This window comes from Schistocerca piceifrons, chromosome 10 (genome assembly GCF_021461385.2).
Source record: "Schistocerca piceifrons isolate TAMUIC-IGC-003096 chromosome 10, iqSchPice1.1, whole genome shotgun sequence".
NCBI lineage: Eukaryota > Metazoa > Arthropoda > Insecta > Orthoptera > Acrididae > Schistocerca > Schistocerca piceifrons.
Window position 1 is genome coordinate 12,163,671 of NC_060147.1, and position 27,930 is coordinate 12,191,600.

General features: G+C 42.9%; 1 protein-coding gene across 3 annotated transcripts in view; it reads right to left on the reverse strand.

Annotated features, from left to right (window-relative positions):
- LOC124719115 (uridine phosphorylase 1) overlaps positions 1–27,930 on the reverse strand; it is a 404,330-nt gene that overhangs the window by 82,471 nt on the left and 293,929 nt on the right. Inside the window, exon 1 of one of the 3 annotated variants that reach the window (XM_047244808.1) lies at positions 3,658–3,800. The exons of the other annotated variants lie outside the window; for them this stretch is intronic. Coding sequence (XP_047100764.1) covers positions 3,658–3,761 — 104 coding nt within the window. The 5' untranslated portion in view covers positions 3,762–3,800. Of the gene's footprint in view, positions 1–3,657; positions 3,801–27,930 lie in introns of those variants that run through there. 3 annotated transcript variants of the gene reach the window in all.

Below are 27,930 nucleotides of genomic sequence, written 5' to 3' on the forward strand. Positions count from 1 at the left end.
TATGTGTAAAACTTTGAACATAGCCGCTAAGGTTCAGTGACCGTGTCAGAATTATATTAGAACAAATAAGCCCTCGGTCACAAATATTAAGTCAAAATTGACCAGGTTTCGACGCTACTATGAGCGTCGTCTTCAGAATTAAACTTACTGTTCTAAAGCATAATAGGTATATAAGACATTAATAAACTAAAGTGTGTACTGACTGGAAAGAGATGCAGTACCTGAGTGAACTCGGGTTGCAACATACCTCAGGTACGAGCAGCCCTTAGCGGCTCACCATCTTATCTTATTCACAACTTTTCATGACGTCGCCATTCCGGCTTAGATTTTTTAGAATGTGACTTGTAAGTACTGCATCTCTTTCCAGTCAGTACACACTTTAGTTTATTAATGTCTTATATACCTATTATGTTTTAGAACTGTTAGTTTAATTCTGAACACAACGCTCATAGTAGCGTCGAAAGTTGGTCAATTTTGACTTAATATTTGTGACCGAGGGCTTATTTGTTCTAATATAATTTTCTGTGTGTTCATTTCAATTTAAGTTGTTCGTAATTCCTAGGTATTTAGTTGAATTTACTGTATTTAGATTTGTGTGATTTATCTTGTGACCTAAATTTGACGGAGTCCTTTCAGAACTCATGTGCATGGCCCACACTTTTCGTTATTTACAGTCAACTGGCAATTTCGTACCACGCAGACACCTTTTCTAAATCTTTCTGCAACTGGTTTTGATCTTATGATGGCTTTATGAGATGGTAAACACCAGAACCATCGGCAAACAATCTAAAACGACCGTTTCTCTACGGGGTCGGTAGTTGGCATTGTTATGTCGGTTTTGGCAGTTATAGTAGCATTTGGTGGCCGGATATCGTTACCCCCCTACCCTCCCCTCCTGTCTGCGTCTAGTGTGAATCTCATGCGTGTTGACGTTTTCCAAGTGTTTAACTGCACTAGTGGGTATCTGAGGTGGAACATCGGAACCCAGCCCGGTATTCACCTAGGTCCTAGAAGGATGTGGGAAACCGCCACAACCAGGCAAGTCGGCTCCCAAACCCTCCTCGTTAATCCGTGAGGCCTGTTCGGTTGCAGGGACGGGTCGACTCCCTGTGCCCACAAGCGTGCGCTTTAGCGCTCTCGGCTATCCGGGCGGCTAATTATTCATACAACAATTTATGAAAAAAGGCCGCGCGCAAAATCGCACATGGGTGAAAAGTTTTTGCTTCAGTCTGACCAACCGCCATCTGTGTAACCATTCGAATATCTGTCTTGCTGTAGCTATGTGACAGTATTTTAAGCAGGGTTTGAAGGTGAACCTGAGCTGACACCTAGGCAAATTATGCGAATGGATTAATTCTATTTGCAAAGAATTCTACTGGGCTGAGATTAATGCTCAGATAATGAAACTATTTGCAAGTGCACCACCGTTCTGAGTTTATATAAAAAAAGTTTTTCTGGAATTTTTTGAAGCGCCCACCTCTGGCCTCTTCTACCTTAATTTGACTAAGATACTGAATAATAGCTGACAATAAGAATCGGTTCAAACTTTGCACCAAGGTAGGTAAATGGGTAAAGTCAAAATGAAATTCCTTAATCCAAAAATCGTCATCCACTGTCGAGATACGACGGTTTAAAGTCGAGCTCAGAGTAGCATGTAAAATTGGTTCTTACACGAAATGAATCCGCGGAAACGATTTAAAATGAATAAATAAGAAATGCATGCTTACGATGAATCTGAAAACTCGCTTTCAAAAATCTAGCTTTATTCGGATCTTACGTACAAAATAGGTTTTTTGTAGTTGTTTACGCGCCACTTACACGTTTCAAACCTGTGCGTATCGATTGGAGTTTTTAAGGATATAAATACCCTCCCGCCCCCATGAACCATGGACCTTGCTGTTGACGGAAGAGGCTTGCGTGCCTCAACGATACAGATGGCCGTACCGTAGGTGCAACCACAACGGAGGGGTTTCTGTTGAGAGGCCAGACAAACGTGTGGTTCCTGAAGAGGGGCAGCAGCCTTTTCAGTAGTTGCAGGGGCAACAGTCTGGACGATTGACTAATCTAGCCTTGTAACACTAACCAAAACGGCCTTGCTGTGCTGGTACTGCGAACGGCTGCAAGCAAGGGGAAACTATAGCCGTAATTTTTCCCGAGGGCATGCACCTTTAAATGTTGCATGGACAGCTGCATCAAACCAGTCTCTGGCCTGAAGACCACAACAACAACACGGGATGTGATTAAATGTCCTCCTGTTGTTTAATGAAAGCTTTATCCGTCACCACGATATAAGAAACATGGTACGAAAGATAATAACAAAACTACACCGGATTATTCGACGCCGGCCGGTGTGGCCGAGCGGTTCTAGGCGTGACCGCTACGGTCACAGGTTCGAATCCTAACTCGGGCATGGATGTGTGTCGTGCCCTTAGGTTTACGTAGTTCTAAGTTGTAGGGGACTGGTGACCTCAGAAGTTAAGTCCCATGGTGCTCAGAGCCATTTGACCATTTGATCATTCGACGGCCAAGTCAACAAAAATCTAAATCGGTTGCCGAGCTTTGCTGGCCTAACATAACATTATGGCAGAGTAAAAGTAAGGAACTAGAATGAGAAATGCTCATATCGCGTCACAAAAAGGCGAGTACATCCTTGGCGGAGTGGGGATGTAGAAGGGAACTAGCAGCTTCAAAGACATTTAAAACACCTTGACATATTCGCGCTTTTTTACAAGTTAACCTTACTTCGCCAGCGGAGTGAGCTCTCTTAGACACACGGCCCGTTACAGATACGGTGAGGGGAGCACGGGCAAATACAGAAATTTATATGCTTCTACAGAGTGGAATACATTTACAATAGGAAGTATCCGAGAGTGAAGATGCGTGCATCCTAAGCTGTTCAAATGGCTCTGAGCACTATGGGACTTAACCTGAGGTCATGAGTCCCCTATAACTTAGGACGACTTAAACCTAACTAACCTAAGGACATCACAAACATCCATGCCCGAGGCAGGATTCGAACCTGCGAACGTAGCGGTCACGCGGTTCCAAACTGTAGCGCCTAGAAGCGCTCGGCCACTCCGGCTGGCTGCTAAGCTGTAATGACAAGCTGTGTCTCACTGCACAACTTAACAAATGCCGTTTTCGATTACATGATGGCGTGTGTGACATGCTATACGACATGATACCGTGTATCGTGTTGCTTTACTTAACACTATGCGTTATATTACATGACATGGATACTATTCCTACCAAGTAAAAATGCGCGAATATGTCAGGATGTTTCCATTTAAATGAAGCTGCCAGGTAACTAAAATATTCCCTTTTTTCGTGCTACGATTGGAGGATTTTTTATTCTTATCAGAATGATTACGTTTTTAGCAGTTAAAGGTTCCCATTTCTTAAGAAGCATGGGCTGTAAATAAAAATAACAGTTGCTACCAACAACTTCTCGATTACAAACGTGTTACACTAAGCAGTCATTTATGGACGAATACCTTAATAAGCTAAATATGTTTTACATTCGATGACGCTCTGAGAAAGCGGATATTTTTTTTTGAAAATTAACTATGGCCACTGCGTTAGGTCACTGTGTTAGACGAGTTCTTTTACCTTAACTGGACTACGATGGTGAAACTTCGCTGACTACGTTCGCCTTACCGTGTGGACTCGTCTTCTCCCTCGTGCTTCTCCTGGCCCTGGCCGTTAAACGTGACCCTGCCTATCTTGGCAGGCTTCACACCGACAACGTCCACTGCCGCCATGGTTCTCGCAGACAACCTCGCTACGCCAACTTCCGACGCAGGACTAGCCCGCATAGGGTAAGCGCCACAGCTATCTAACACCGCGCTGCACTTGTTTCCTCCTCCCCCCCCTCGACCCCTCCCCGGCAGCCCTTCCAGAACCGTCAGAGCCGCGATTACATCACCTATCAGCTGAGCGCCACTCTCATCTGGACGCAAATGCCCCACTTCTCACTCCCAAGATAACACGCAGATATCCACTTCGCTCAGGGTCACCCATATACGAAAACTGTAAATAGTAATCGTTCTCATATTAATTATCGTCTGGGTATGTTCTGAAACAAAATCCCTCAGTGGTTGTGAGCGGTGATTTTATTGCCATGGTCATCCGCGAGATACCAGGTCTGTTCAAAAAATTCCGCAACATTCCTAACTTAGCACCAATTGTGTGTTGCGGCGAAATACGGATGGCATCCCTGCACATGCCTGTGTTTAACGTGTATCTATCGGAAGTTTCATTGTTGTCTGTTAGTTAACTGTTCAGTGCTGTATTGAGTAGAAGATTGTGTCGCACGGATTGCGATTATCGAGAGGGAAGAGCAACGCGTCTCCGTTAAATTTTGCGTGAAACTCAAGAAAACAGTTACACGGACACACCAATTGATGCAAGAAGCCTACGGTGTTGAATGCTTAAGCCAGGGGTCTCCAAACTACGGCCCGCAGGCCAATACCGGCCCGTGGTAATGGGCCAGACATGCGTGGTTCCCGGCCCGTCATATTCTATTTTTTTATTACCTTCGAACATTGCTTATCGAGCACATCCCATAACGAGTGATTAGCACAACGAGCGGAAAAACGTAAGAAACTAACCTGCTTAAGGAACGTTATTTCGCGTAAAAAATCTGTTTAGTGCTATTTTTTCAGTCTTCAATAATCATTTCAAAAACAACTTACTGGCTTATACGTTTTGGAACATTACTTAGGAACAAGTGCAAATAACACAGAATAGAGCAGCATGGAGAGCTGCATCAAACCAGTCTCAGGACTGAAGACGACAACAACAACAACGTTATTTGGCAGTCTTCAAACTTGTATTATCACAAATAATGTAGTATTCGTAACTATCGACTAGTAAACGACCAAACGCATAAAGTGATACTGAAAATGTATACTTGTCTGTGAATTGAGAAATCCCTTATACCTGGAAGGAGCCCGAAACGACTTGTTACCTCCAAATTTTGACCGGCACAGACGGCTTTCGAAAGATGTACAATTAATCGTCGCTTTCGTCATTACAAGTTACGGGATGGTATTTTTTGGAAAAATAGGGGAAACATAAACGGCACCAGCTGCATTGAATAAATGCTATGTTTCCGCATACGCAACGTCTTTTGACGTTTTCCGTGGAAAAACAAACCTCGTTAACATTTTCAAAAACCTCTCTTTCAGCTGATAATTTGGAAGCGAACCATGCAGAACGCAGTATTTCCTTAAAAATCGGCGCTGATAATTGGTTATGGAGTATTTTAATAGCATCTCCCGAGAAGCAATTTCTCGTTCTCTTTCGATTAAATACGAACAGTTTTGAAGACATGGACAAGCATATATTTTCAGTATCACTTTATGCGTTTGGTCGTTTACTAGTCGGTGGTTATGAATATAATATTATTTGTGATACTAAAAAGTAGACTGCCAAATAACACTGTAAATTTAATAAAAGTTCATCCGATTACACGTATTTTTCCCATTATATCAATTGTAATATAAATAGTAAAGAAAACGACTGTGTCGAAAATAAAACGGAACTCTATCTACATCCATACTCCGCAAGTCTCCTGACGGTGTGTGGCGGAGGGTACCTTGACTACCTCTATCGGTTCTCCCTTCTATTCCAGTCTCGTATTGTCCGTGGAAAGAAGGATTGTCGGTGTGCTTCTGTGTGGGCTCTAATCTCTCTGATTTTATCATCATGGTCTCTTTGCGAGATATACGTAGGAGGGAGCAATATACTGCTTGACACCTCGGTGAAGGGATGTTCTCGAAACTTCAACAAAAGCCCGTACCGAGCTACTGAGCGTCTCTCTTACAGAGTCTTCCACTGGAGTTTATCTACCATCTCCGTAACGCTTTCGCCATTACTAAATGATCCTGTAACGAAGCGCGCTGCTCTCCGTTGGATCTTCTCTATCTCTTCTATCAACCCTATCTGGTACGGATCCCATACTGCTGAGCAGTATTCAAGCAGTGGGCGAACGAGCGTACTGTAACCTACTTCATTTGTTTTCGGATTGCATTTCCTTAGGATTCTTCCAATGAATCTCAGTCTGGCATCTGCTTTACCGACGATTAATTTTATATGATCAATCCATTTTAAATCACTCCTAATGCGTACTGCCAGATAATTTATGGAATTAACTGCTTCCAGTTGCTGACCTGCTACATTGTAGCTAAATGATTAGGGATCCAGCGGCTTTAACGCCAACCACTTCTCTAAAAAAAAAAAATTGTTATGTATTGTTTGTTAAATTTTGTCAGGGCGGACGTCCGGTGACACCCATTCAGCTTGTTCGTTGATCCGTTCGCTCAGTTATTTTATTAGAAAGGAAAGCCAACACTCTGACCGAACACGCTGAGCTACCGTGCAGCCACTCCTCGCCTCTTGCCGCTTCATGGTTAAAATGTCCACGCACAGATATATATATTTGACGACCGAAATTATCTTGCGATTTTCGCACTAACGCTTGAGAAGTACGTGCTACTGCTCGCACATTTTGTTGTCCTAATGGAGTACTAAGAGTGTACGAAGTTTGCAATAAATGCGCGTTCCAAACTTTGTGGTCTCCCTTTGTGAGTGTCGTAGCCCAACATGATTTATACTCTTCCTTTCTCCAACCCACGAGACCATTAATACATAAATCCATTGGCCTTCTGTAGCAGTTCTGTCTATGCAGCGAGACGTGTTTGCGTTTTCTTGGCGCCTCGTTCCAGTTATCCAGGTGCCTCTCCAGCGATTGCAAGGTCCCGCAAACACAGTCTTGACACAGAAATTTTCCTGCAGTGAAAGTTCAGAAAGTATTTCGCAATCCATTCCACTTGGGGGCTGAGGGGTTATTGAGCGGCCGCTTACCCTTGAGCAACGCTGACGCATCCAACAACACTTGGCCTCCACTTTACGAGTCAAGTGTTTCTACCACGAGTCCTACCACAATGAGACAGAGGGCTGCAGTGTTCTTCTGCACGCACGCACGCACACACACACACACACACACACACACACACACACACACACACACACACATAACTTTGTTTAGATTTTTAACGAAAGTTTATAGGGTCGGTTAATTACACTAATCCTTGTTGTTGTTGTTGTTGTGGTCTTCATTGCTGAGACTGGTTTGATGGAGCTCTCCAAGCTACTCTATCCTGTGAAAGCTTCTTCATCTCCCAGTACCTACTGCAACCAATATCCTTCTGAATCTGCTTAGTGTATTCATCTCTTGGTCTCCCTCTACGATTTTTACTCCCTCCACATCGCCCTCCAATACTAAATTGGTGATCCCTTGATGCCTCAGAACATGTCCTACCAACCGATCCCTTCTTCTAGTCAAGTTGTGCCACAAACTCCTCTTCTCCCCAATTCTATTCAATACCACCTCATTAGTTATGTGATCTAGCCATCTAATCTTCAGCATTCTTCTGTAGCACCACATTTCGAAAGCTTCTATTCTCTTCTTGTCTATTTATCGTCCACGTTTCACTTCCATACATGTCTACACTCCACACAAATACTTTCAGAAACGAGTTCCTTACACTTAAATCTATACTCGATGTTAACAAATTTCTCTTCTTCAGAAACCCTTTCCTTGCCATTGCCAGTCTACATTTTATATCCTCTCTACTTCGACCATCATCAGTTATTTTCCTCCCCAAATAGAAAACTCCTTTAATACTTTAAGTGTCTCATTTCCTAATCTAATTCCCTCAGCATCACCCGACTTAATTCGACTACATTCCATTATCCTCGTTTTGCTTTTGTTGATGTTCATCTTATATCCTCCTTTCAAGACACTATCAGTTCCATTCAACTGCTCTTCCAAGTCTTTTGCTGTCTCTGACAGAATTACAATGTCATCGGCGAACCTCAATGTTTTTATTTCTTCTCCATGGATTTCAATACCTACTCCGAATTTTTCTTTTGTTTCCTTCACTGCTTGCTCAATATACAGATTGAATAACATCGGGGATTGGCTACAGCCCTGTCTCACTCCCTCCCCAACCACTGCTTCCCTTTCATGCCCATCGATTCTAACTGCCATCTGGTTTCTGTACAAATTGTAAATATCCTTTCGCTCCCTGTATTTTACCACTGCCACCTACAGAATCCCTTATAATTCATATATTGGAAAGAGAATGGTTCACAGAACGAAAACAGAGGCATAGACATAGGATGCAGCCTGATGCATCGTGCAATAGTTAAATTTGTGATTAAGCATTAGGGTAACATGACTGGGCTGGGATTAGAGTTTGAATACAATAAGTGTGTTCAAATGGAATGTGTTACAGCACACATTCAGACAGAGAGAGACCTCTACAAAATAAACCAACGTGGAGAGAGGCAATGAACCAGTTCAAATGGCTCGGAGCACTATGCGATTTAACATCTGAGGTAAAAAAAAAAAAAAAAAAAAAAATATTGCTCTGAGCACTGTGGGACTTAACTACTGAGGCCATCAGTCCCCTAGAACTTAGAACCACATAAACCTAACTAACCTAAGGACATCACACACATCCATGCCCGAGGCAGGATTCGAACCTGCGACCGTAGCGGTCGCGCGGTTCCAGACTGGAGCGCCTAGGACCACTCGGCTACAACGGCCGGCAACGAATCAGTCTTCAGATTAAGGACGACGACGACGACGACGATGGCAGCAACGACAACAACAACATTTGTGAAGTTATGAGAGAAAGAAGTGATTAGTTACACGGAATACCCAACAAAAGTAAATTCATACATATTAAAAATGTGTACGCGTGTGTGTGTTTTCCACATCTCCTCCTAAACTACTGGACCGATTTCAACCAAACGTGGTACACATATACCTGCTAACTTCCAGCATGCTGTAGTAGCTCTGTGTCAGCAACTTCTGTTAATCAGCACAACGGAAAACCAGCCCAAAGTTGCAAATTTCACTTTTTTGTTGATTCACTCGATAACCAGTTTCGGGCCGAGACCCATTTACAAATCATCGTAACATAATCAAAAATGGTGTTTCCTAAGATGTGAAAACCGTGTCAAAAATGTGCAACCAACAATTACAGCGCATACAGATTATCTGTATATGCTGTAACTGTTCTTTGAACATTTTTGACACGGTTTTCACATCTTCAGAAGTATCATTTCTGACTGTGTTACGTTGATTTGAAAATGGGTTTCGGCCCGAAACTAGTCGTGGAGTGAATAAAAAAAGTGAAATTTGTAGCTTTGGATTAGTTTTTGGTACACAAATCAATGTCGGGGATGAATCGCTGTGGGACTGCCTCTCAAAGGGGTAGGAGTGAAAAATGAGTGTAGTTCATGACGCGAAAATCCCCACACTTCATTCACTCCATGTTTGAGAATGAGAACTCCTAGTGCCCTGCAACGTACTTTACACAGAATTTGAAAATTTTATGAAGTTTTCTCGCTGACAACTCCCACAAAATGAAGAAAGGAAACAGGTTACTGCTTAGCATATTTTCGCTGTTCATGCAGTAAAACTGCTCCATCACGCATAACGTTTTAATTTATTACTTCTTTACTACTAACTCTATTCGCGACACATTTCCCAGATACTGTTCACATATACCACTGGATGTACTTCCAAAATTATATTATTCTATGATACAGAGTTCGCGAGATATTGATATCATAAACATTGAAATACGTCAAAATGAAACTGCAGGGCAAAATTCGTTAGAGATACAGGTGAAACAAATGTGCAAATACGTGTGAAATGTGTTATGTTAATGAGAAGTGTGTGACGTGCGTACTTGGGAAAACACAGCTCCTGCTATACGGCTGGATCGATTTCAACCAAACTTGGTATTCATGTTACTATCTGGAAAGAAATACTGTTGGGGTGTCGAGGGGGAGGAGTAAGAACTAGAATCCTCTTGTGAATGTGTGCTTTCCCGGCGTATACAGCTGGCGAAGAGTTCTCGGGCTTCCAGCCGGGTGGCGGTGTCTTCAAACTGCGACGTTTCGACGAGTGACATACTCATCATCTTCTGGCGAAGAATCCTCTTATTCGAGTGGGGGTGATAGCGTGGAGACAGAGCGGAGGAAGAGACAGAGTTAGAGGAGAGGAATAGGTGGACAAAGATCGGGGGACGGGGGTGGGGTGGTGGGGGGAGGTGCTGAACTATAGTCCGTTCATCATACGAATAAACCAGACGTAAACACACACAAACCCGATGATTGGTCAGAAGCCGTAGCACATGTACACTGGTGTTGTTACGCTCTAGGAAGTAGGTCCTACTGATGTATGAGATATGTTATTACTAAGTTACGTTAAATGAATCTTTACGAAATTCAAATGTATTAACAGCCATCAACGTATTTCTTAATCACTCTCTAGCTGTGTAGCCTTTATTTCAAAACTCGTGTACTGTCACAGCCTCTGCACTGTTGTGCTCTGATTGTCGCGCTGTTGATACGCAAAAAGGAAATGAATGAGGCTGCTTACTGTTTCGTAGTGAAACATGCGTTTGGAACACGGTTAAAAAGTGTCGAGAAGTAGGCTGTTCTTAATGTTTTCCATAAATTTACAGAGATAATCGGCTCTGAAGTTTTTCGACGCGTATTACATGCAGTTGAACGCCAACTTACATTGTATTTATAGCGGTATCGGCAGCGTAGTAGATTGATTATAAACTACAGGCCATGGTTCGCTGGTTCAAGTGTTCCCTGACTCATTTTTTTTCTCGTTCAATTTGAAATACCAACATCTCGTAATTGTAAAATTCATCATCATTTGTTATGAATAATGCCCGTCTTCTTGTTTCTAATTACGTATTGCACGCGAAATTCCTGTTTTCATTTTAAATATAAATTCTTCATTATCGATATTTTATGAAAGACTTAATAAAAGCTGCTTAAATGAAAAAAACATGTCTAATTTTTGAAGGCAAAAATGAAAAACTAAATACTCTTTATTTCGACTATGTCGATTGTTTTATACCACAGATGTATGTACGTGTCGTAGAAAAACAGAAAACAATCATTTTCATAGCATCGAGCACACCACACAAAAGCTGAATTTTTACGTTTGCCACTGTACTATTAGAATATGAACCCAACAGAACTGATCTGGAGCCAAATTAATGGATTTGGCCCGAGAAATAACAACAGTGTTAAGCTGCCGTAACTAACGCACACAGCTTATTCACGTGTCACTGCCGAATACTGGTGGGATTAGGAACAGCACCTCATAAAAGAAGAGGAGAAAATGTGGCGCCAGGGTAATTAATTGCTTCACTGGCTTCAGTATTCAAAAGTACGGTGAAATCCTTGCAGTACGCTTTTGCATCATATTGTTTCCTTGCTCACTTTTTACGTCTGAGCTCCAAATACTCACACCATTGCAAGTTAGTTGGATCGGTGGCTGGCCAGTGCCGTCAAAGTTCAACGCGCCGGTAAAGCTGTTGTCCCGCGTGTAATACAGCATAAAACGTATGCCTACGATCGCACTCCACTGTACTGGTCACAGCTTGGCTTCTGCTCCACGTGAAACGAAATCCAATGGGATTCAAGCAAACGTGGAAGAATACATGGAGTAATGTTTACATCAGGTTTGAAACTTCCTGGCAGATTAAAACTGTGTGCCCGACCGAGACTCGAACTCGGGACCTTTGCCTTTCGCGGGCAAGTGCTCTACCAACTGAGCTACCGAAGCACGACTCACGCCCGGTACTCACAGCTTTACTTCTGCCAGTATCTCGTCTCCTACCTTCCAAACTTTACAGAAGCTCTCCTGCGAATTCCCGGGTTCGATTCCCGGCGGGGTCAGGGATTTTCTCTGCCTCGTGATGACTGGGTGTTGTGTGATGTCCTTAGGTTAGTTAGGTTTAAGTAGTTCTAAGTTCTAGGGGACTGATGACCACAGATATTGAGTCCCATAGTGATCAGAGCCATTTTTTCTCCTGCGAACCTTGCAGAACTAGCACTCCTGAAAGAAAGGATACTGCGGAGACATGGCTTAGCCACAGCCTGGGGGATGTTTCCAGATCGAGATTTTCACTCTGCAGCGGAGTGTGCGCTGATACGAAACTTCCTGGCAGATTAAAACCGTGTGCCCGACCGAGACTCGAACTCAGGGCCTTTGCCTTTCGCGGGCAAGTGCTCTACCATCTGTGCTACCGAAGCACGACTCACGCCCGGTACTCACAGCTTTACTTCTGCCAGTATCTCGTCTCCTACCTTCCAAACTTTACAGAAGCTCTCCTGCAAACCTTGCACTCCTGAAAGAAAGGATACTGCGGATACATGGCTTAGCCACAGCCTGGGGGATGTTTCCAGAATGAGATTTTCACTCTGCAGCGGAGTGTGCGCTGATACGAAACTTCCTGGCAGATTAAAACTGTGTGCCCGACCGAGACTCGAACTCGGGACCTTTGCCTTTCGTGCTTCGGTAGCTCAGATGGTAGAGCACTTACCCGCGAAAGGCAAAGGTCCTGAGTTCGAGTCTCCGTCGGGCACACAGTTTTAATCTGCCAGGAAGTTTCATATCAGCACACACTCCGCTGCAGAGTGAAAATCTCATTCTGGATACATCAGGTTTATTCTTATAATGAACAGAGTATAGTAGAAGACAGGAATAAATACATAACTGAGTAACACCATCTACTCAGTAAATAATCACAATCACGATTTAATCTAATTATCTAGCTTTTCCCTATCCTTGTATCTCCTGTCTGTTGGCACTATCTCTACAGCTGGTTTTGCCACTTGTCTACTTTCGCAATTCTAGTTACAATAATTTAGTTTGAAGTATTTCGTATATTAAGCATACTACAGTTGCAAATTTATTTTCTTTGTTTCATGTGTATGCTACCATCTTGTTTTAAACAATGGCACCTTTTTTACATGTTATTCTAAAATGTGAACAGGGATCGAAATGCTCATTTGCGTATCGGTTGGTAAATCTCAAATAACCTAATAAAACACTGTACGGAGTTCAGAGTCGAGTAATATTTTTGAAGGACAATACTTGGTGTCTTTGTCAGCTTCACAAAGAAGACACCATAAACGCCGTATGATATATATGGATACAGCACAGATACATCTCTTATTGTAAAGTAGCTGAAATATGACAAGAGTTTGTACGATTGTAGAAATTAATACTACGAGGTGCATTCAAGTTCTAAGGTCTCCGATTTTTTTCTCCGAACTGGAAAGATATACAAATATGCGCATTGTTTTAAAATGAGGCCGCGTTCATTGCCAATACGTCCCAGAGATGGCAGCACCGTGTGGCAGATGGAATTTTACCGCCAGCAGCGAGAATGAGAACTGTTTTAAATACTTAAAATGGGGACGTTTTCCTTACTTGAACAGCGTGCAATCATTCGTTTTCTGAATTTGAGTGGTGTGAAACCAATTGAAATTCCTCGACAGTTGAAGGAGACATGTGGTGATGGAGTTATAGATGTGTCGAAAGTGCGTTCGTGGGTGCGACAGTATAATGAAGGCAGAACATCGTGTGAGAACAAACCGAGACAACCTTGGGTTCGCACAAGCCGGTCTGGCGACACGATCGAGAAAGTGGAGAGAATTGTTTTGGGGGATCGCCGAATGACTGTTGAACAGATCGCCTCCAGAGTTGGCATTTCTGTGGGTTCTGTGCACACAATCCTGCACGACGACCTGAAAATGCGAAAAGTGTCATCCTGGTGGGTGCCACGAATGCTGACGGACGACCACACGGCTGCCCGTGTGGCATGTTGCCGAGCAATGTTGACGCGCAACGACAGCTTGATTGGGACTTTCTTTTCGTCGGTTGTGACAATGGATGAGACGTGGATGCCATTTTTCATTCCAGAAACAGAGCGCCAGTCAGCTCAATGGAAGCACACAGATTCACCGCCACCAAAAAAATTTCGGGTAACCGCCAGTGCTGAAAAAATGATGGTGTCCATGTTCTGGGACAGCGAGGGCGTAATCCTTACCCATCCTACGAAAATGTTTTGAAGAACAAATTCCTTCCTGCACTGCAACAAAAACGTCCGGGAAGGGCTGCGCGTGTGCTGTTTCACCAAGACAACGCACCCGCACATCGAGCTAACGTTACGCAGCAGTTTCTTTGTGAAAACAACTTTGAAGTGATTCCCTACTCACCTGACCTGGCTCCTAGTGACTTTTAGCTTTTTCCAACAATGAAAGACACTCTCGGTGGCCGCACATTCACCAACCGTGCTGCTATTGCCTCAGCGATTTTCCAGTGGTCAAAACAGACTCCTAAAGAAGCCTTCACCGCTGCCATGGAATCATGGCGTCAGCGTTGTGAAAAATGTGTACGTCTGCAGGGCGATTACGTCGATAAGTAACGCCAGTTTCATCGATTTCGGGGGAGTAGTTAATTAGAAAAAAAATCGGAGGCCTTAGAACTTGAATGCACCTCGTACTTCCCCCTGTTTTACGAAACTGTCAAGTTTCAAGCAGAGCTGTAGTTGCTTTTTGGAGCGATTTTTTTAGTTTCTCGTGATCGCTTGCTCTCGCGCGGCATCACTCAAATGTCACGCGATTGTTCGAACAATACTCGATACTGCTTCGAGCTCTGTGGCGTATCGGGAAATTGCAAGCTCATTCGATTACGAGTGTAGTTTGTCCAGCTCTAGTTAGCACAATAAAGCAAGGATATTTGTGAGTGAAGGCGTCATTAAGGACCGGTTGATGGTTCGCAGACGTAAACTTGCTTACTTGGCGACATGGTAACCTGTTCAGAATATTATCCCCTCCACTAGGCTGCCTCCAAAGTCGAGGTCACAGGCGAAAGACGTCAATCGTTTGCCCAGCTCTCGTTAGCATAGTAAGGCAGGGATATTTGCGAGTGAATGCGACATTAAGGACCGTTTGTTTGATGGTTCGCGAACGTAAACTTGCTTACTTGGCGACATTGTAACCTGTTCAGAATATTATCCCCTCCACTAGGCTGCATCCAAGGCCGAGGTCACAGGCGAAAGACGTCAATCGTTTGCCCAGCTATAGTTAGCACAGTAATGCAGGGATATTTGTGAGTGAATGCGTCATTAAGGACCGTTTGATGGTTCGCGAACGTACTTGCTTACTTGGCGACAGGGTAACCTGTTCAGAATATTATCCGCTCCATTAGGCTGCATCCAAGGTCGAGGTCACAGGCGAAAGACGTCAATGCAAAACACGTCTCCTAAAGAGCCAACAGGTTACACAACATATTTGTGTGAAAAGGGTTACACTTTTTATTAATTATAGCAGCAAATTCAAGGTAATCAGATTACTTTTAAATCTTGACAAGATTGTACGTACAATCAAGTACTTCCCGCGGAACTCTGCCAGGTATAAAAATAGTCTACACAAACAACAACAAAATACAACAAGCAGATAAGGTTAAAGATTGTAGAAGGAGAGATAGATCAAAACCTAAACTGAGAAACCTTTCCCTAGAATGAATTAAGCGCCTTAAACGTAGATTCTACCGTGACGGAACGGAACGGCAGAAGACTCGATGCATTTCAAAAGGCGACTTTCACACAGGCAGTCAACGGAACAGAATGGGACGTCAGAGTCAAGGTTCCTCGGGAAGAAAGAGTTGATGTTGGAGCGAGAGGCGGTGTTGCCGAATATCGTTAACAAATGGTTCAAACGGCTCTGAGCACTATGGGACTTAACTGCTGTGTTCATCAGTCCCCTAGAACTTAGAACTACTTAAACCTAACTAACCTAAGGACATCACACACACCCATGCCCAAGGCAGGATTCGAACCTGCGACCGTAGCGGTCGCGCAGTTCAAGACTGAAGCGCCTAGAACCGCTCGGCCACCCCGGCCGGCGAATATCGTTAACAAGCCTCAGTCATGGTGTGGTAGTGGATTCGTCCTCTGCGTTTTCTTAGTATTTATTTTTATTATTCTGCTTCGTTTTCATAGCACAATACCAATGTTCCATGGCGACTTCGACATACGTTCCACTGATTGTTCTTCCACAGAAGACGAAATATCTGCAAGCGAAAACTGTTTCAGGTTGTAAGATACCACGACGGAGAAATGACATACACTGTGTGTCAATAGGAATGTAAACTGATGGGATAATTTTCATAAAATAACCGTTTTTAACACTGAAAAATCGTGAAAGGAAACAGAAAAATAGTTTAAGTCATTTGGTACTTAAAAAGAAAACAGTCAAAGAACAATACAATCAGGCTCTATGTATCACCTTATAAACATTGTTTTTTTCCAACATTTTTCAGTAGTGCTTCTCGGATATTATTAACTCTTGTACCGAATTTCGCCAGAAAATCTTTCAGCCATGCCCAAAGTGAGTCGCAGGGACAAGAATTTACACCTTTAAAACAAAGAAGGTGCTGAGTAAGCGAACCCTCAGCGCTTATGGAGTATTTGGTTTATTATTAGGGATGCCATGTCTTGGAATGCCAAGCTGTGAATGCAACGTTGTATTGACCACCAGCGATACAATCGCCTATTACAGCTCAATAAATCTGCAGAGTTTGAGCACTGTATTTACTCCGGCCATTCCACTGATTAAGGCAAATTTAAGATATTGGCCACAGCCTCATCCTACTGGGATTTAGTGGTCAAGGAAGTTGTGGCAACAGAATTAGCAGGCAACCTGCTCAACCGTGAAGAGGGATTCCAGATCGACAAATCATGGAGACACCTCATTTCACGGCAGGGCCCTCAGAGGAAATATTGTATTACCTTCACTGCCTGGCATTTCGACATAACTGTGCTTGCTTTGTTTACTCTTTAGAGGCGTAAAGTTTTGTCTGACGCTCTTATTACCAACAGTGTTATCTGAGGTATGCGCGTTTACTTCACAATGTAAAGCGCTTAAAAAATCCAACTTCTGACTGACCTTGAGAATGGCTGAAAGGCTGTCAGCCGAAATATCGATACAAGAGTTGTTAATATTCCAAATGCACTCCCGAAACATGATCGAACGTCGTTTGATGCGTTTATTTATCTCAGTATATAAAAGGCAAACTCCTGAGCGTCTCATCATCGCCCAGCCCAAACCATTAACGATAGAAACTTGAAATTTTGGTGTGTTGATTTTATACCGTAGGCGTCGCTTAAGAAGTGATTTTTCAAAATTCCACCCCTTAGGGGATGAAGAATTTTAAGAGAATACTTATTTCGTTATATTAAATTTTTAAAGCTAAATCAGTGGAAACTGGTACTTCGCTTCTCGGTTAGTATAAAGAAATATGTCTTAGAGGATGAAAGTTTCTATCGGGGTACTACCAAAAGGAGGCAAAAAGGCATGATTAACAAAAAAACCTTGGACTTCAACTACCAGAATCTCTTTTTGGCCAGAAGTGCATTCGGCAAAGACTGTGCGTCTATGGCCTTAATTAGCGCGGAAAGTTTTGAAGGTGATGCAAATTATGAATAAAAAAATTCGATTAAAGAAAAAAAAATATGTGGAGACGTCACAGTCTACGTGAGAGTAGCGGCGGGCGGTGAGCTGTTACTGCTGTATAGAACGTTTCAACGTAATTACCAGAAATCTCGATTTGCTTCAAATTTTTCAACACTAAACTCTACTAAACATTTGGGTGTACATAGGGTACGTGCTTTTAAATAAAAATGAATATGTTATCGGTCAAATCAGACAGGGAAAAGAAAGTGTTGTGTTGTAAAATGGGCGGTTTAATTTTCATTCTCGCAGTTAGTTTAAATTAAAATAGCAGAGCATTAAAACGATTAGACAAATTGTTTGCCCCATAAACATTATTCTTCCTTTATATACACAAAAATGTGCTGTTTTGTTTTCTTCCTCGGAGTCGGTTTTAACAGTAAACAGGAAAATAACCGTGCTTATGTCTTATCACGTTTGGCTAGAATACTAGTACGGAATATGAATCGTCCGAAACTTCATATTACTATGCGTCGTATGCGAAACACTGTCACTGAAGCTGCTATCCTCTTCGATTCGGCAGTTGCAAAGGTCTCTCTCGTACGTTACATACCAATGATCCCAACCGATTAACCCACTTATTTCAAGCGATTTTAATTCCCAATCAAAATTTTGTTTCCAGTAACTATAAGCGACTATCGAGGTCAGAGGGGAGGGGAGGGGGTGGAACAGGAGATGGTTCAGATGGCTCTGAGCACTATGGGACTTAACATCTGTGGTCATCAGTCCCCTAGAACTTAGAACTACTTAAACCTAACTAACCTAAGGACATCACACACATGCAGGCCCGAGGCAGGATTCGAACCTGCGACGGTAGCGGTCACGCGGTTCGAGACTGTAGCGCCTAGAACCACTCGGCCACACCGGCCAGCAACAGGAGATGGACAGAGTGGGAGGGCGAGAAAATGGACAGAAAGATGGGTAGGAGATTACGAAGTGTATCCAATTTCAAAGCATTACCGGTTTGCTATTACGTATATCTTTCCGCCAACAAATGAAAGTCGATGTTTAGAACTGACTGGACGACACGTCCCCTGTTCAACATTTCGGCGGTTTACCATATAAACTTCATGAAGAACATCCTTTATGAGATCCGCTCTGGCCATTAATAAACTTCATCATTGCGTTGGTTAATTCTGATATTATATTTCGACTTTTTGAATAACGAAGGAGATCTCATAACCCAACTTTTACCGTTCGGTGGGGAGGAGGAAAGATTGAGATTAACGTCCCGTCGACATAGAGGCCAATAAAGACGGTTTGCCGATCGAAATGGCTCTGAGCACTAAGGGACTCAACATCTGAGGTCATCAGTCCCCTAGACTTAGAACTACTTACACCTAACTAACCGAAGGACATCACACACATCCATGCCCGAGGCAGGATTCGAACCTGCGACCGTAGCAGCAGCGCGGTTCCGGACTGTAGCGCCTAGAACCGCTCGGCCACCACGGCCGGTGGTTTACCGTTCGATACTGGGCTAAACGGAGTGATGTTGAGGTGACGTCGCCTCATGTTCTGTTCCCTTACGTCTACTGTGAATAGCACTTAAGTCGGGAACATCTTGTAATACGTCTCACCACTGTCAAGGGCGATATTTTTGGAGGAAAGCGTAACTTACATTGATGATAACAGTAGCAGAATACAGAAGCTTATTAGAAGATTTATGTGTGGTGTTTTACAATGTCCTGCAGAGACCTCTAGAGAAACATTGGCATTTTGATGACTGTTTCACGATACGTACATACGTCAGTGATACAGAACATGGACGATGGAGAATTCAGACGTGAAAAGATTATAAATGTGTTCAAAACGCTGTTGTTGGAAACTGTTGAAGATCAAATGAATTGACAAAATAAGGAATCAAAAATAGTGCTTGGGCACAACGTAGGATTTGGGAGGTTTATTTCTGTCGAGTACAACAGCTCACCTACCCGACGTATTTGGAATAAGGTGTTGCTGTAGCTACGTAATGTATACCGTTCGCCTATTTGTGATTGAGACTGTGAATCTTCAGGCTGTTCCCCTACTTCAGTAAATGCTCCCGACACACACCAAAATAGGTCTTTTGACAGGCGCTATCTCGTCACGCAGACAACACGTTAGCAGTAAGAATTAACGCATGCCGTGTTTCTGGCTTTCTCACACTATTCCGCAAAGTTTTTCCTCTTACATTTACAACTTTAGCAGTTATCTCCATAGCTTCCTGAAGATGAACGTTGAGTCTTTCCGTTACCTTATTTACAGAGCTTATATAACATTGTACGTGAGTTTCCTGCACTGTGGTAGTATAGTACGCGGCGATTATTTCTTTGCAGGTGTCTCCAATCTTGACAAAAGAATATTGTAGAATGTTTGTTATGAAGGCTAGAAACATGTTAGCCACTTACTTAGGCAATAACTCAAGTTTAGTCTGTGTACCTACCACCCGCTAGAAGACAGAAGAGTCTCTACCTCCGCATACTTGACATTTCGCACGATTAGTGCTGTCATTGTTTTCCGCCGGCAAGGATATTTCGCACAGGCAATATCCAGGGTTGTCAGAAATAGTAAAAAGGTTGTAAGGTTGTGCAGAGAAAAAATTGTTCAGAAAAAAATTCGATACATTGCGCCGTTTCAGAGTTAATCAGCAGTGAATTTAGTTCAAATGGCTCAAATGGCTCTGAGCACTATGGGACTCAACTGCTGAGGTCATTAGTCCCCTAGAACTTACAACTAGTTAAACCTAACTAACCTAAGGACATCACAAACATCCATACCCGAGGCAGGATTCGAACCTGCGACCGTAGCGGTCTTGCGGTTCCAGACTGCAGCGCCTTTAACCGCACGGCGTGAATTTAGTCACACAGTCGGTTGCCGGCGCAGATTCAAGCGGTCTGCGATATAAAATTGAATATATTAATTGAAAAAGGCATCACGTCCTCTCTTTCTTAAATTACGTTTACTGGAGATAAATGATAGTTATATCGGTACATATCGTTTGGTGTAACAACAAAGTGCTCCTCTGAAGAGTATTGAATCAGAGAAGAGACCGTGTCCATATGAACAAGCGCGTAGTGAACTTTTGCATCAAAAAAGAAGAAAACTAAACGAAGAAATAAAAATTTACAATACACACCTGACGAATACAATCAATTTTATAATAGTCTCTACCAGTGGCTTGTGAAGGACTGACGAGATAAAGATGAATGACCCCGCTGTTTAGCGCCCGTAAACCTCAAACACACACACACACACACACATAAAGATGAAGCATATCCACCGTTGTCTGCTTTGCTGTATTTTGCTTTTTGTTTGTATTTTGGGTACATTACGAATAAATCTGTAAGCTCAAAGCGCATACTTTTATTTCTATAAAGAATATTAATAACACGAATTTGAAAAATACAATCAAATGGTTCAAATGGCTCTGAGCACTATGGGACTTAACAACTGAGGTCATCAGTCCCCTAGAACTTAGAACAACTTAAACCTAACTAACCTAAGGACATCACACATATCCATGCCCGAGGCAGGATTCGAACCTGCGACCGTAGCAGTCGCGCGGTTCCGGACTGCGCGCCTAGAACCGCTAGGCCGCCGCGGCTGGCGAAAAATACAATCCTTCCGCTGCAAAGAGACCGGTAGTTGCTAAACATTATCAGGTTCGAAAAATGGATCATCTCCAGTACATTCAAATTCGACCACTTGATCATAGTCGATGGCTAAGGTACGTTGTAATGGTGTATATTGTTTCATCCTGGGGTCAACTGCTACAAGGAAACTAGACGAACCATGCTTAAATCCATTGTGTAATAACAGTTCTTTGGGTCTCCTGAAAAATTTGCTTTCTGGGGCACGACTCCTTTTCCAAGTAACTGATACAATTAGTTTCAGTCGTTATCATAGCGTGGCTGCTAGCGCACGAGACTGCTCAGCCTTTGGCTCTGGTCCGATCCTTACCGCCGCCCCCATGGCCAATTTTTGTTTCGCTGTCTTCTTCGGCTTTAGGAAACCGAACGAAGAACACGTTGCCCGACATCGTATGCGGCCCGCTTGAATTTGCGCGCGCAACGGCGTCAATTGGCTAACTTCAATGCTAATTAGCTAGGGGAAGGCGCAACGTATCGAATTTTTTTCTTAACTGTTATTTCTCAGCACAACCTACCCTGCAACACCCTTACAAGATTTTCACACGGTTTGTGACCTCCCTATCTAGTTAATAACAGACTACACGCGTACGCCGGCCTGTGCGACCGAGCGGTTCTAGGCGCTTCAGTCTGGAACTGCGCGACCGCTACGGTCGCAGGTTCGAATCCTGCCTCGGGCATGGATTTGTGTGATGTCCTTAGGTTAGTTAGGTTTAAGTAGTTCTAAGTTCTAGGGGACTGATGAGCTCAGATGTTAAGTCCCATAGTGCTCAGAGGCATTTGAGCCATTTGAACACGTGTACGCATGCACGCACATGCGCTCGCTCTACGATCACTGCGTAAGAATACAACAGGAAGGCAAGAGGTGAGCTACTGGCAATAGTAAAGATAAAGCTGTGAAGGTGAGTCGTGAGCCGCGCTCGAATAGCTCAGTCTGTAGAACAACTGTCCGTGAAAGGCTAAGGTTCCAGGTTTGAGTCCCGGTCCGGGCCACAGCTTTAGTCTCCCAGCGAGTTTCATGAGAATGCAATGCTGAAACCTACTTAGGCTTTTTAGATACACGAGGTGTGTTTAAAAAGTAAGGTATTTATTCATCAATATTCATGTTGTCCTCTTCAAAGAAATCCCCCTCAGATACAGTATTCTTATGCCAACGCTTCCTCCAATCCTCGAATCACTTCTCGTAAGCACTTTTTGGTACAGCCTTGAGTACTTCCAACGAAGCAATTTTTATTTCCTCAACCGTTGAAACTCTTCGTCCTTTCATAGGTCTCTTCAGTTTTGGGAACAGGAAAAATTCGCCGGGGGCCAAATCCGGTGAATACGGTGGATGAGGTACGGTAATTCGACGATTTTCCAAAACAATTTTCTTCACAGCTTCGACGCAATCATCTGTTGTTGACTGCTGGGGCGTTTAGAGCGAGATTCATCATTGACATCTTCTCGGCAATCTTGGAAGAGCTTCTACCACTTATATATATATATATATATATATATATCACTAGCATCATCCAAGAAATTTGGCAGACAGAAAATATCCCAGAGGAGTGGAAGTGTGCACTAATTCACCCATTGCACAAAAAGGGAGAGAGATCAGACGTAAACAACTACAGAGGCATTTCACTTTTACCAGTTACCTACAAAATTCTATCTGCATGTCTCCTAAAGAGGGCACAAGAACAGCTAGAACATACAATTTCAGACTAACAAGCAGGCTTTCGTCCTAATAGATCATGCCCGGAACAGATATTCAACCTTAAAACTATTTTAAAGATTAAAGCAATCAGGTCAAAACCAATAATCTGCACATTCGTTGATTTCAAAAAGGCATACGATTCCATAGACAGACAGTCTCTATGTCACATTCTCGAAGAACGAGGCCTAGACACTAAAACCCGAAAACTAATTGAACAAACACTAACAGAAACCAAATCAAAAATTAAATTCAGAGGGGAAATTTCGGAACCATTCTCAATTAAAACAGGAGTAAGACAAGGAGATGGGATCTCACCACTATTATTCAATATAGTTTTGGACAAAGTTATGAAAGAGTGGGAAGTAACACTAAGGAAACAAAGCTTTTGGAAGCCAATTGAACTAGGAAGAGGTAAAGGAAAATTGAACATCCCTTATTTAGCGTTTGCAGATGACTTGGCAATTATAACTGACAGTGAAGAAACAGCAGTAAAACAAATTGAGACACTTAAAGAATGTGCTGAGAAGGTTGGCCTGCAAATCTCCTTTGAGAAGACAGAATTCATCTGCTCAAAATTAGATATTTCGAAACTAAAAACAAAGTATGGTGAAATAACTAGAGTCAAGCACTTTAAGTATCTCGGTGAAGTTATTGAACCAACAGGACTTGAGAAAATAGCACAAAAAAACCGATTACAGAAAATCAAGAAAGCATTCGGACTTATTCAAAATATATATAACAAGAAATGTCTATCAAAAGGCACTAAAATCAGACACTACAACACAGTCATCAAACCAACAGTCACATATGCAAGTGAAACACTCTCCCTGAATAGAAAATTAGATTTACACGAAATTAAGAAAGTAGAGAGAAAAATTATTAGAAAAATCCTAGGACCACGATACACACAAGATGGATACAGGCTGCAGACTACCGAGACAACCGAAAAAATATCAAACATCGAGGCAGATATCAGGAAGAGGCGGATGAAGTTTTATGGACATATAGACAGATTACCTGGAAACAGGTTAACTAAACGTCTATTGGACTATATGACATCACTTAAGGCAACAATACCCTGGGTAACTGAAGTTAAGAAGGATTTGAAAAAGGCAAAAATTGACATAACAAACACATCAGACCGGGATACATTCAGAAGAAAAATCGACAAGTGGAAGTTTACTCCAGAGACGGAATCTAAACCTTTCCGACCAAAGTGGACCGAAGAAAGGAAGAAGGCCTTTGGGGAGGCAATGAAGAAATACTGGGAAAATAAGAAGAACATTAAGAAATGTTAATCACCTGCTTATCGTTCTCCCATGGGGACATTCGCTAATAATAATAATAATAATAATAATAATATACCTATTAAGATTGTCGAATTCCTTTCGTATATGAGGGCTCCTCAAAAAGTAAAGTGAATTTTCAAATTGCGCGGGCAACGTACGTTTGATCATCGATCGTTTTTTCGTTATGTTTGTGCACATGTTCCGAGCAAATGTTCACAGTTTCAAGTGTGCAGCACACTTCGTTTGTTTTTGACACATAAATGTGTTTTAGTGTGCTAGGCGATTTTCGATTATCATAAAAAATGGAGCACAGAATTTGCATCAAATTTTGAATGAAAAGTGGAATAAAATGCTTTAAAACACTTGAAATGTTGACAGTGCCATACGGTGAGTCTGCTCTAATAATAAAGTAATATATATATATATATACGGTGAGTCTGCTCTAAGTAATATATATATATATATATATATATATATATATATATATATATATATTACTTAGAGCAGACTCACCGTATGGCAATGTCAACATTTCAAGTGTTTTAAAGCATTTTATTCCACTTTTCATTCAAAATTTGATGCAAATTCTGTGCTCCATTTTTTATGATAATCGAAAATCGCCTAGCACACTAAAACACATTTATGTGTCAAAAACAAACGAAGTGTGCTGCACACTTGAAACTGTGAACATTTGCTCGGAACATATGTACAAACATAACGAAAAAACGATCGATGATCAAACGTACGTTGCCCGCGCAATTTGAAAATTCACTTTACTTTTTGAGGAGCCCTCATATACGAAAGGAATTCGACAATCTTAATAGGTAAAAGATGCGAGAAACAGGTTCCCAAAACATCAGCTAGAAAACAGAACTGCACATCACCTCTTACCTCCTTCGTGTCCAAACGCTATTGATTATGTCTAAAAGCAGCAGAAACCGAACCGACTTTCTCCGGATTCAACATCACTTGCATCCCACAAAATGGTTCTGAGCACTATGGGACTTAACTTCTGAGGTCATCAGTCCCCCAGAACTCAGAACTACTTAAACCTAACTAATCTAAGGACATAACACACATCCATGCCCGAGGCAGGATTCGAACCTGCGACCGTAGCGGTCGCGCGGCTCCAGACTGTAGCGCCTAGAATCGCTCGGCCACTCCGGCCGGCTGCATCCCACGATTACAGGTTTTCTCAGTGTGCAGTTACCGACTAATTCCAAAATGACACATTTTCGACCGAGCGATATTTTCGAAACTTATTTTAAATCGAGAACTGACGAATCGGTTGGTAGCTCTCTCCTCAACGCCGGTACAAAAACTGAATGCGCAGGTAGACAATACCGGACAAGGGACTCCACAGGGAACACCAGAACAAACACGCCGAAAGGTGGGGCCAACCTATACAGTTCCTTGCCTTGTCCACAATGTGTGCGAGCTCGTGAATGGAGCTCTCTACTTCAGAGAATGTCACCTTTTGTGGAGAAGTGCGGTTCTTGCAAGAACTGTCTGTCATTGATGAGGATCCGCAGTTAGAACGTCCAAACACAATAACATCAATAGGCTGGTATAAAACCCTCCTTCTTCACGGAGCCTTTTTACCGATTTCTGAAACCCACATACCCTTCTTTTCCTTTTCCTATAATGGCATGTCTGGGCGTGATATGAGATGCCACACAGAGTCGTGACGTGGCAACACGGTGGACTATAGTCGGGGGAACGGCGCACAGTCAGCCCAGTCGCGTCAAAACTGTTCCGACTTTAGTGCGGCGAAATCTTGTGTAGATTGCACTGGTGCGTACTTGTCCTATGCTGCGGGGTGCATTCGCCTCAAGTCAGTATGATTCATGTCATGACAGTTACCGGTAAACAGTAAATAGGGCAACGACACGTTTTTCGGGTATCATTTGTGTGGCCTGTTTAATATAACAGCAACTCTCCCCAGCTGTCAAGGTAAAATAAGATAGGTAGCATTCCAAACGGTATGTTTGACATTTTCACCCGGTGTAATGTATATCGACTTTAAACTACTAGAGATATTATCCTAAATCGTTGGTTTCAAAATTCCCTCAGCATGGCTCGACTTTTGTAACTGGCTCTGCTACTGCCTTAAGAGTATAGTCAACAAGTTGAAATATATGTTTGCAGTTTTTAGTGGACGGTCATTTTTCTACCGTGCGCCAGTTGTCACACAGTAAAATTGGCTTCTCATAATCGCAATTTTCCCATAAACCACACTGAAGAGCCAAAGAAACTGATACACTACCTATTATAGTGTAGGTTCCCCGCGCGCACGCAGTAGTACCACAACACGGCGTGGAATGGATGCGACTAATATCTGAAGTAGTGCTGGAGGGAATTGACACAACGAATCCTGCAGGGCTGTTCAAAAATCCGCAAGAGTAAGAGAGATGGAGATCTCTTCTGGACAGCTTGGTGCAAGGCATCCCAAATATGCTCAACAATGTTCATGTCTGGGGAATTTGGTGGCTAGCGGAAGTGTTTAAACGCAGAAGAGTGTTCCTGGAGCCACTCTGTACCAGTTCTGGATGTGTGGAGTGTCGCATTGTCCTGCTGGAATTGTCCAAGTCTTTCGGAATGCACAATGGACACGAATGGACGGGGGTGTTCAGACAGGGTGCCTACGTACGTGTCATCTTGTCAGGGTCGTACCTAGACGTACCAGGGGTCCCATATCTCCAACTGCACACGCCCCACACCATTACAGAGCCTCTACCAGCTTGAACAGTCCCCGCGTCGACATGCAAGGTTCATCTATTCATGACGTTGTCTCCATACCCGTACACGTCCATCGGCTCGATTCAGTTTGAAACAAGACTCATTCGACCAGGCAACATGTTTCCAGTCATCGACAGTCCAATGTCGGTGCTGACGGGCCCAGGCGAGGCGTAAACGTTTGTGTCGTGCAGTCATCAAGGGTACACGACTGGGTCTTCTGCTCCGAAATCCCATGTCGGTGATATTTCGTTGAATCGTTCGCACGCTGACACTTGATGGGCCAGCATTGAAATCTGCAGCAATTTGTGGAAGAGTTGCACTTCCGTCACGCTGAACGATTGTCTTCAGTCATCGTTGGCCCTCTTCTTGCAGGAACTTTTTCCGGCTGCAGCTATGTCGGATATTTGATGCTTTACCAGATTCCTGATATTGACGGTACACTCGTGAAATGGTCGTACGAGAAAATCCCCACTTCATAGCTACCTCGGAGATGCTGTCTCCCATTGCTATTCCACCGATTATAACATCACGTTCACACTCACTTAAATCTTGATAACCTGCCATTGCAGCAGCAGTAACTGATTATCGACAGCGCCAGACACTTGTATTATAAAGGCACTGCCGACCGCAGCTCTGTATTCTGCCTGTTTTCACATCTCTCTCTATTTGAATGCGCATGCCTACACCAGTGTCTTTGGCGCTCCAATGTAGTATCTTCAGACAAAAGTGTTGTCAGGATTTTCTGCGTAACTCTTTGGGAGCTATTCATAACTGTTATCACAATTTTTTTCGCAATATGTGGCAAATAATTTTTTTACAAGATTGAAATTTTCCCGAGTCTCTTTTTTGGCAAAATTCTGCGGAAGTAGTCCAATTTTGTACAGAGAAACCTAAAAGTATAGCTCATCTATCAAGAACTCCGAGGAAAAAATGTGTATTTCTTGTAAATCGGAAGCCATCCTCAACTGACATAATATTCCGCTATATCCCCGGTGCCGACAACTGTCCATGCAGTTCTGATATACGGAAAAGCCATAATCGAAGCCGCTTCGTTGCCGATTGGTCGGCTATCTGAAGACGGTCAGGAAAATCAGAATAAGGATATCCGGCGTTACCGAGAACGTTTTACGCGCAAACTTTCCAGTAAGAGACCGCTGCATGACGT